Source organism: Papaver somniferum, chromosome 9 (assembly GCF_003573695.1).
Source record: "Papaver somniferum cultivar HN1 chromosome 9, ASM357369v1, whole genome shotgun sequence".
In the NCBI taxonomy this organism is placed as follows: Eukaryota; Viridiplantae; Streptophyta; class Magnoliopsida; order Ranunculales; family Papaveraceae; genus Papaver; species Papaver somniferum.
In genome coordinates this window covers 106277961-106289916 of record NC_039366.1, presented here as the reverse complement: position 1 = coordinate 106289916, position 11956 = coordinate 106277961, and the positions used below count along the sequence as shown (strand labels likewise).

Here is an 11956-nt window from a genome sequence, read left to right as displayed (position 1 = left end):
TTAATAAAAGCCCCTTGATAATCAGAAACCAGCTTATGCATTAAAGTCTTCAATCTGTTAGCTAATATCTTAGACAAAACTTTATAAGAACTTCCAAGCAAACTTAAAGGTCTAAAATCTTTAGGAGAGCAAGTATCTTCTTTTTTAGGAATCAAGGAAAGAAATGAACAATTATGTCTCCAGTCCAAAGAGCCATACCTGAAGAATTCCTCCATTAGGTTCAAAAAATCAGTTTTGATTATTTCCCAACAATTTTTAAAGAACTCCATAGAAAATCCATCTGGATCTGGAGATTTGTTGGTTCCAAAGTGTTTAATGACCCCGAAAACTTCATCTTCAGTAAAAGTTCTTTTCATCCACCTTTTCTCCTCATCATCAATTCTTAGAAAATGCAAATTATCCATAGAAAAAGCCACATCATTTTCTTCATTGTACAAATTTGCATAGTATTCTTTCATTTCCAATTTAATTCTGTTTTGATCAAAGCAATCTTCTCCATCCACTTCCAGCTTAACAATGGTATTTCTTTTCCTTCTTCCATTAGCAATTCTATGAAAATAAGAGGTATTTGAATCCCCCATCTAAACTCATTTGGATTACCTCTTGAATGCCACTTTATAGCCTCCAACACCTCAATTCTCCTTAATTCAAGATTACATTTCATTCTCTCTTCAAATTCCGCTTCAGGTAACTTACCACCCTCTTCCTTTTGGTCCAATCCAGCAATCTTCTCAGTCAATTCCTTCTTCTTCTTCTCAATCCCACCAAATTCCTCCATACTCCATTTCTTAAGAAAAAACTTCAAGTTTTGAAGTTTCTTGAAGAAAATAAAACTAGCTTGTCCTTGGTACTCCATCATACCCCACCATTCAGCAACCTTTTTAACAAAATCCTTATGAGAAAGCCAACTATTTTCAAATTTAAAGTAGGACTTACTCTGGATATTTGGCTTGGTAACTAGACGAATTGGTTTATGATCAGAAATTACTCTTGTTAAAGCAATCTGAATAGCTTCATTAAACATATTATCTAAGTCTACACTTAGAAGAAATCTGTCTAATCTACAGAGAAGAGGGTCTGTGTGCATATCAGACCAAGTGAAAGACCCTCCAACCAAAGGCAAATCCACCAATTCGTGATTGTAGATGAAATTGTTTAGAAAATTTGAATTTCTGGAATCAGCTTCACCTCTATTCCTCTCTGCATCACATCTAACTGCATTCCAATCTCCTGCAAAACAAATAGGCCCTCCCCACCAGTGTCTAACTTCCTCTAAATCTTCCCAAAAAACAGTTCTCTCATTATAATCACATGGAGAATATAAATTGCACACAACCCATTTCACATTATTCACCTTAGAAGAAAAAACAGAAGAGATTGAATTTACCCCTGAAAAAGCGGGGGTCTAAAAACACCACCCAATATTTCGCTTAGCAATCTGTATGGACTAACTCCGAAATATTTTGCTAGAGAATCAACTAGACAGTCAGACTCAATCTAGATAAAAGTATCTCAAGGAGTTAATATCTCTCTCTTGATTTGATTTTTAATCAAGCTAAAAACAATAGCGAGTCTTTATCAAATACAAGGAATAACTTGGACGGTACCAAATACCAATGTCCAAGGATCAATCAACATCAATCAACAACCAAAGGTTGGATTTCCAATTGATGATCACGAACTGTATTATTTCAATTATATAAAATATAATGCGGAAAAGAAATAACACAGACACCAGAAGTTTTGTTAACGAGGAAACCGCAAATGCAGAAAAACCCCGGGACCTAGTCCAGATTGAATACACACTGTATGAAGCCGCTACAGACACTAGCCTACTCCAAGATAACTTCAGACAAGACTATAGTTGATCCCCAATCAGTCTTCCACCGATCAAAGGTACAGTTGTACTCCTACGCCTCTGATCCCAGCAGAATACTGCGCACTTGATTCCCTTAGTTGATCTCACCCACAACCAAGAGTTGTTGCAACCCAAAATCGGAGACTTAATAATAAACAAATTTGTCTCACACAGAAAAGTCTATCAAAGGATAAATCTGTCTCCCACAGATAAACCCTAGGTTTTTTTTCGTCTTAAGATATGAACCAATTGATAATCCGGTCTTATATTCCCGAAGAACAGCCTAGATTAATCAATCACCTCTCTACAATCCTTCCTGACTACACAGGCGGTTTGTCGAGGAATCACAAACAGTGAGACGAAGATGTTTGTGACTTCTTTATCTTTCCTATCGGAGAACTCTCACGATCTCAAGCCAATCAAAGATTGTACTCGTACGATATAAGATGCAAGATCAGATCACACAACTACGATAAAAGTAGTATCGGTTTGGCTTCACAATCCCAGTGAAGTCTTTAAGTCGATAACCTGGTTTTAGAGAAGAAAACCAAAGGTTAAAGGAGAATCGACTCTAGCGAGCGCACTAGTATCACACAGACGTGTGGGGATTAGTTTTGCACAATGCTAGATGTCTCCTTTATATAGCCTTCAAATCAGGGTTTTGCCTTAGTTACAAAGCAATCCATATTCACCGTTAGATGAAAACCTGATTTAGATTCAAGCAAATATTTCTCAACTGTTAGATCGAAAACTTAGCTTGTCACACACACTTGGGTAGACGTTTATTGGGTTTGTGAAAACCATGCCCAAACGTGTACGTGTATGTTGGTTCAACATAGTAACCCAAAAGGTTAACCATATGAGCATTTCATATTAACCTTGTTCTTCTTCACCATAACTATTTCAATTGACTCAAATGAACTAGTTAAAGAGTTGTTCAATTGCTATGAGATCTTATGTAACTACACAAGACACAACTGAAACAAAGATGATTCGATTCGATTGAATCGGCTCATGAACTTTATAGCCACGGTTTGCATAAGCATTCCTTAGTAATTTAAGTTTCATGTTCAGAGCACATCTTTAGATCATAACCACTTAAGCTCACAAACAAGTTCGCGGACTTAAGACAACCGATGGAGTTTTCCAAACTCAGCAGAAAATCTCGGCAAGGAGAATTTCGCCAGTTCGCGGACTAGGTTCGCGGATTGAGTTCGCAGACTTACACGCAAACGAGTTGTTCGAAAATCCCAGCAGAAATTCTCGGTCGAGAACTTCCGTCAGTTCGCGGACTGAGTTTGCGGACTGGATTCGCGGACTTGGCAAAACCAATTCCTCCGGTTTCTCTCAATCAACAAAGTTCGAAAACTTCAGATTAAGGAATACATGGTTATGTAATCTAAAATCTCCTTCCAATCATTGAGACATTCTCAGAGGACGTTATATAGCCGTTATTCATAGACCGTTTCACGTCAGAGCAATTCTCAAAGTAATTGAAACTTTTCATGACTTTCGTCACTAGGTGAAGATAAACTTGATCAAATCGAAACACTTTACCAACACATGATTTCGAGATATAGATAGACGAGATATATACTCGGCTCGAAATATCAAATGTGTATGATCCAGTTTATATAGCATACGACTTTTGTTTCATAAAAAGTAGGAGATGGAAGAGATAGACTTTTGAGTGATAGATAAGTTCAAATCTCCACATAACTTTTTGTTGATGAAGTTTCACGGTTCCTTGAATCGATCTTCGTCGTTGTATGATGAATCGCCATGAAGTCCTTGAGCTCAACTACACTTTTCTATCCTACTCCGAGACTTAGCTATGTAGGCTAGAAATCAAGACTCATAGTTTTGATCACTAACATTGACAAACATGCTTGAGATAGCAACGCATGCGAGGTCGACCGAGTCATGTTCTAACAATCTCCCCCTTTGTCAATTTTAGTGACAAAACTATTAGGGGGATTTTGTGTTCTCCCCCAAAATAAATAGCTATTTTGCATTTCCTCTTTTTAAAAATGCTAATAGGTGAAACCCTCTCTCCGTCATAACTGTCGTTAACGCTGGTTAATAGTGCGCGTGCCACATGCGTGTGTGTAAAATTAAAATATTGAGATCAAAATTAGGGGTTAAAACGCCGAATCCCTTTCTTCTTCTCGGTCTCCGTCTGTCTTCATCTAAATTCTTCTGCAACTACAGATATCAAATCCTAAGCTTCAGATCGTAGAAATAATGACTATCATGACAACCTTTCACAAGAGCAAATAGAGTAAAACTATGATTTGAGTGGATAATCAATTAATCATTTATCACCACCTCATAACCCAACAGATTCACGTCACCACCTTATACTCGTATACCACCACCAGCACTAGAATTTATCATCCAATAGCCTCGTTTAGGATCTCCACTGTAATTAAATCATTCGCCATTAACATCAATTGGGTGGCCGGTGAGGTGATTTGACAGAACATGGATGACTGGTGAGAATTTGTGGAAATTTGGATAATAAGTTTAAGCGGCGGTTACAAGGAGAGAGATGAAATACTGTCGTTTATATAATTGATGAACAATTGAGATTGAAGGTGTTTTGGAGTTCTGCCGAGTGTACAAAAAATGGGTTAGAATAAACTTAGGAACGGATTCACTAGAGATTTGGATGAAATTTTAGGAAATGTTTCGGCGGAATATCAGTTTAAAACTGGTGCTGTTGCCGTTGATAATGGAGATTGAAGGTGTTTTTCCGTTGATGAAGTTTGTATCTGTGGAGAGCTCAACAGAGACGACGGCGGAGATTCTTTTTTTTGAAGCATAACGAGGATGACGGAGATGACGAAGAAGAAAGAGATATATTCCTCTCTGTCTATTTTCTATTTTATTATTTTTATGCCTTATTTTGGAATTTTTACAGGTATTTACTTATTTTTTTATTATACACACGTGAACTACACGTGCACAATTAACTCTATGATAACGACAGTTATGACAGATGGGTTGCATCAATTATCAATTTAAAAGGGGTTAATGAAAAATAGCTATTTGTTTTGAGTGGGAAACCCAAAATCCCCCCAACTATTAATACATATGGAATACAAAAAAGATAAACTTTAGTGGCTCCTATTCCATAGTCTAATCTTCAACGTTCTCTGAAATCTTCGTCCTTTCAAGTACTCCAATGATCCCAAAGGTTGTAAGTTTAGCATCACTGTTGCTGAAGATCCGTAGCTATAACAATGAGAGAAATCGAGATTCTCGATCATTATTATACAATGTCATAGTATTATTATGTAACATCAAAGTCCAATTGTATCACGACTTTAACAATAATACTACGGTGATATGTATCACTCCCCCTTAGTCAATACTCCATCTCGATCATGGAAACCACTCCCCCTTACATAATGATCTGAAAACCATATGTATTTGTAGTGTGACCTACAATATTTCTCCCCCTTTTTGTCAATAAAATTGGCAAAGGTATAAGAACGGGATCATAGTGAAATTTCCACAAGAGACATTTCATGACCAAAAGAAAGACAACATATCATCTTAATTTAAATGCAATATTATATACGAAGCTAACAACATTCATCAAGGAGTTTTAAGACGCAAGATAACCCCTATAAAATTCCACAGCCGCACTCCCCGCAAGATATTACCATTAAGCACAAGTTCAAAAGAACTCTCCCCCATTGATGTCATTCCCGAAATAACAACAAGAGCGGCCTTAATTTCAAAAGAAAAGAAGGATTTTTTAATTGGACACCAAAAATCATAGAAATGATTTTCTATATCCAAAACTCAACCAAATTAATCACAAGAAAACTCATGATTAATTTAATTGGAATACGCAACTAAATCAAACCACAAAAGTGATCAATTTAATTGAAAGTGCTCAACATAAGTAAACTTACGGAGCTACGACTAAAGTAATCATACGGAGATGACTAGCTTAATCATTCACATACTAAACATAAGGAAAACCTTGAATATACGACTACATTAACCAATAAAACATGATTTTTATAGCCGTTCATATACTCAACACAAGAACTTGTGGAATATATGAAAACTCAACTAGACTAATTACAAGAGAACTTATAATTAATCTAATTGGAATACACAACCAAACTAATCACCGAAACAATCAATTTAATTGTCAAAGGATTTGCTCGACAAAAGAAGACTTTCGGAGCAAACAACTAAATAACCAATCAAGATGATTAATTTAGTTCATAGAATGCTCAACATATAGCATTTTATGGAACAACCAACAAGGACAATATTAATCGACATAGTTGTAAGGTGCTCAACATAAGACACACAATGGAGCCTTCACGGTAAAACATAACAAAATGGATCAATGAAGATCAATACCGTGGTTAACATACAAGGATCTATTCTATTTTCAATCATAACGACATAATAGACTTTATCCTTGTCAAACAAAAGATTTTATCATATTTTCCATCAAATACATGACTGCACAGGCATAACTTTTGTAATTTTCCAAAGTCCATTCGTCCTTTCATCAATACGAATACCAATTCATGAACGACTTTACTTTTGACAGCATATGGGACCTTCAAGTTCACGGACGCAAACAATACATATCCCATAATCAAATTGCAATATCACAAAATCATAACGTTCAATACTGCAATAACATCATCCTCCAAATATTTTTAGAATTTAATACCAATAAACCTAAAAAATAACATAAGAAGATGAAAACAAAAATAGCTATGTATAGTCACAATCATCGCTATTCAAAGCACTAGTTATTCTTCCGACTAAACCAAAAAGAAGACATACTAGGCAATGATTTCTTTGAGAAATTCTGTATCATTCCCGAACTCCTTGTTATCGACAACCATCGGGACATAAGGTTCACGGAGATAACTGTCAATACCCACGAACTGTCTTGGCTGAAGAGGTCGAATTAGGGTCCTCTGAATTTCCAAATATTTAGACACGAACGTCTTTATTTCATAAATCTCCCTTCTTATTTCCTTTAACTCATCAAGAACATCGGAAAACTTCTGAGAGTTGGAAGGAACAGCCATGGGTTTTCTTGTATTCCTTCTTTTTCTTTTTAGGGACTTAGAGACATAAGACTTTTCTTTTTCCTTGATTGAAGACTTAACAATCATGTTGAAATCCTTTCCATCTGACGACATAGTGCTTTGAGAACAGTTATAAACAACTGGATTTGTGTGATTGAATCACTTAACTCAACAAGCAGTCTTATATAGGATGTCAAGAGGAAAAAGGAATGTAGGGTTCGAAACCTATTGACAGGTTCGCATACGCCCAACTCTAAAACCCTATAAAGAGTAGAATTGTCGATACTAACCCTTTGTTTTATTTGATAGACAAAAAATAAAAAAACTAAGAAAAGAAGGAAAAACTCTTCTGAAGCCTGGATCAACACTCAATCTTGTCTCTTTTCGAACAGGCACATGAGACAAGATTTTCCCAACAACATAATCAAGTTGTGTTGCGATGAACAACGATTTGTCTATCTTTTTCCTCATGGGAGGAATCCTCTGATCTTTGTCTATCAAAACGATTTGACCATATTTTTTTCTTCAAATGGTCTTATTTTATCCTTGGAAACCAACTTCTTAGACGAAGATAAGATCCTACATACCTCGGTGGTCTTCTGAGCAAGTTTCAGCTTCCTTGCTAAACGATCTGCTCTTCGTTGAAGTTTGCTGACGTGCCTTATTTGGTGCTTGTATTTGTAACACCTTGATAGTTCGTGTCCCTTCATTGAACAAAACGAGCACGTCAAATTTGGATAGTATTCAGGCATCTGAGATGTGCAAGCAGACAGACATACAGTTGATCCTGAAACATCACTGACAGGGTCTCCAGTTATCGGATTCAAAGAATTTTCCAGCTTGATTGGGTTTCCCTCTTCTCCGAACCCCTTGAGGTTGATATAGTACAAGTATCAAAATCGATGTTTTGACAAAGAAGCCCTGCACTTGATTTCCTATCTTCATCGGAATCATAGGTTTCAGACAGTTCATCAAGTGTTACAGCTAGACCTTTGTTCCCAGTGTATTTTCTACGATTTGGGCATTCGTTAGCAAAATGGTCAAAACCCTTACACTTAAAGCACTAAGGCATGTCCACGTCATCAGCCTCGTCAGCATCCCTGTTTTTAGGAGGTACGCGACCGTGAGGTTTGTCTCTTGAAAACCGTTTACTTCTCTTCATCAGAAGATCCCTAAACTGTCTTATGATCAAGGAGACTGATTTGTCAAGATCTTCATCCGAAAAATCATCCTCAGACTGATCATCCTCAGAGACATGAACACTCTTACCTTTGACAAGTAATTTAGTGTTCTTTTGTGCTTTAAAGGCAATATCCTTACCGACTTTGGATGTATGATCATGGTCAAAGATCTTAAGCTTACAAATCAAGGTGTTTCTGGAAAGATTATCGAGGTTATTCTCCTCAACGATAGCATGCTTCTTAGACTCGTATCTAGATGGAAGCAATCTGAGAACTTTCATCACAATGTCCTTTTCAGGAATAGTCTTACCCAATGCAAAAGATGTGTTACCAATTTTAGACACTTTGTGATTAAACTCATCAAAAGTTTCTTCATCTGCCATACGAAGGTTCTCCCAATCGGAATTAAGGTTTTGAAGCCTAGCATCCTTTTCACTGGAGTTGCCTTCAAATACGGTTTCTAAGATATCCCAAGCATCTTTAGATCTAGTGCAGTTTGTCACATGATGCTGAAGATTTGGGGTAATGGCATGTATGATAGCATTCAAACCGTCGGAATTTTGCTTTGCAGCAGTTATCTCAACAACGGTGTATTCACCAATAGGTTTGGAAACGTTTACATCACCGACTGGCACAACGAGAGCATCATAGCCATTAACCACATATACCCATGATTGAAAATCACGCGATTCAAGAAAATCTCGCATAACAATTTTATACCATAAGTATTTGGAGCCATCGAAGACGGGTGGTACGTTAATAGAGATAGCACCTCGATCCATAGAGTCAGATCGCTACAAACACAGACTGATGAGGTCTTAATGTGTTTGCCTTCTCTGATACCAATTGAAAAAGCGAGGTCTAACAACACCACCCAATATTTCGCTTAGAAATATGTATGGACTAACTCCGAAATACTTTGCTAGAGAATCAACTAGACAGTCAGACTCAATCTAGATAAAAGTATCTCAAGGAGTTAATATCTCTCTCTTGATTTGATTTTTACTCAAGCTAAAAACAATACCGAGTCTTTATCAAATACAAAGAATAACTTGGACGGTACCAAAAACCAATGTTCAAGGATCAATCAGTATCAATCAACAACCAAAGGTTGGATTTCCAATTGATGATCACGAACGCACAACCTGTATTATTTTAATTATATAAAATATAATGCGGAAAAGAAATAACACAGACACCAGAAGTTTTGTTAACGAGGAAACCGCAAATGCAGAAAAACCCCGTGACCTAGTCCAGATTGAATACACATTGTATTAAGCCGTTACATACACTAGCCTACTCCAAGCTAACTTCGGACTGGACTACAGTTGAACCCCAATCAGTCTCCCACCGATCCAAGGTACAGTTGTACTCCTACGCCTCTGATCCCACCAGGATACTGCGCACTTGATTCCCTTAGATGATCTCACCCACAACCAAGAGTTGCTGCAACCCAAAATCGCAGACTTGATAATAAACGAATCCGTCTCACATAGAAAAGTCTATCAAAGGATACATCTGTCTCTCACAGATAAACCCTAGGTTTTGTTTCGTCTTAAGATATGAAATCAAGGTGAACATGAACCAATTGATAATCCGGTATTATATTACTGAAGAACAACCTAGATTAATCAATCACCTCTCTACAATCCTTCCTGACTACACAGGCGGTTTGTCGAGGAATCACAAATAGTGAGACTAAGATGTTTGTGACTTCTTATCTTGCCTATCGGAGAACTCTCACGATCTCAAGCCAATGAAAGATTTTCCTCGTACGATAGAAGATGCAAGATCAAATCACACAACTACGATAAAAGTAATATCGGTCTGGCTTCACAATCCCAATGAAGTCTTTAAGTTGTTAACCTGGTTTTAGAGAAGAAAACCAAAGGTTAAAGGAGAATCGACTCTAGCAAGCGCACTAGTATCACACAGACGTGTGGGGATTAGTTTTGCACAATGCTAGACGTCTCCTTTATGTAGCCTTCAAATCAGGGTTTTTCCTTAGTTACAAAGCAATCCATATTCACCGTTAGATGAAAACCTGATTTAGATTCAAGTTAATATTTCTCAACCGTTAGATCAAAAACTTAGCTTGTCACACACACTTGGGTAGACGTTTACTGGGTTTGTGAAAACCATGCCCAAATGTGTACGTGTATGTTGGTTCAACATAGTAACCCAAAAGGTTAACCATATGAGCATTTCATATTAACCTTGTTCTTCTTCACCATAACTAGTTCAATTGACTCAAATAAACTAGTTAAAGAGTTTTTCAATTGCAATGAGATCTTATGTAACTACACAAGATACAACTGAAACAAAGATGATTTGATTCAATTGAATCGTCTCATGAACTTTATAGCCAAAGTTTGCATAAGCATTCCTTAGTAATTTAAGTTTCATGTTCAGAGCACATCTTTAGATCATAACCACTTAAGCTCACAAACAAGTTCGCGAACTTAAGACAACCGGTGGAGTTTTCCAAACTCAACAGAAAATCTCGACAAGGAAACTTTCGCCAGTTCGCGGACTTACACGCAAACGAGTTGTTGGAAAATCCCAACAGAAATTCTCATCCGATAACTTCCGTCAGTTCGCGGACTGGGTTCGCGGACTTGGCAAAGCCAATTCCTCCGGTTTCTCCCAATCAACAAAGTTCGAAAACTTCGGATTAAGGAATACATGGTTATGCAATCTAAACTCTAATTCCAATCATTGAGACATTTTCATAAGACGTTATATATCCGTTATTCACAGATCGTTTCACGTCAGATCAATTCTCAAAGTAATTGAAACTTTTCATGACTTTCGTCACTAGGTGAAGATAAACTTGATCAAAGCTAAACGCTTTACCAACACATGATTTCGAGATATAGATAGGCAAGATATACTCGGCTCAAAATATCAAATGTGTATGATCCAGTCTATATAGCATACGACTTTTGTCTCATAAGAAGTAGAAGATAGAAGAGATAGACTTTTGAGTGATAGATAAGTTCAAGTCTCCACATACCTTTTTGTTGATGAAGTTCCACGGTTCCTTAAGTAGATCTTCGTCGTTGTATGATGAATCTCCATGAAGTCCTTGAGCTCAACTACACTTTTCTATCCTAGTCCGAGACTTAGCTATGTAGGCTAGAAATCAAGACTCACAGTTTTGATCACTAACATTGACAAACATGCTTGAGATAGCAACGCATGCGAGGTCGACCGAGCTATGCTCTAACAACCCTTTTCTCACATCTTCTTTTACCAGCTTTGAAGAATCCCAAATTGTCAACATACCACCACTATTTCCACTACTACCAACTGAAGGCAAATAATCCCAATCAAAGTCTGCATCATACCATAACTGCTTCACCAACCATTTATTCATCTTCTTCATCTTCGTTTCTTGAATCATACAAACAATGCACTTTTGATTAAAAATGAGATTCTTCAATGCAGTCATTTTATCAAACGAGTGGAGCCCACGAATGTTCCATATTATTAATTTATAATCCATGGACTAACTCGTTCGATACTTGTTCAACTCCACAGATCCTCAAGGGATAAACTTCAATTAAAGGTAGCTCCTTTCCCCAATTCTCATCAATCCTTTCTCTAACTGCATTATTATTCATTTCGTTAATCTTCTTAAACCTCTCCTTTTATCTCATAACTTGTTTTAAGACCACCTTCTTCAGTAATTGTTTGTCACCCTCACAATTTCCTCCATAGGAGCAACAATGCAACATCATCAATTTTACTGCCTCTAAAACCTTTTACATGCTCTCAGTATGGGAGAGCTGAATATCTCCCAACTTTTGAACAACCTTATTCTCAATATCATAGAG

At 37.0% G+C, this 11956-nt stretch overlaps 1 protein-coding gene across 1 annotated transcript; it reads right to left on the bottom strand.

Moving 5' to 3' along the window:
- Positions 1–454: 454 nt before the first annotated feature.
- Positions 455–11571, bottom strand: LOC113312385. Its single transcript, XM_026561135.1, has 2 exons — positions 11374–11571; positions 455–1354 (listed from the first exon to the last, which is right to left on the bottom strand). The coding sequence occupies exons 1-2, from the start codon at positions 11569–11571 to the stop codon at positions 455–457; spliced, it is 1098 nt and encodes a 365-aa protein (XP_026416920.1).
- Between the last annotated feature and the right edge of the window lie 385 nt (positions 11572–11956).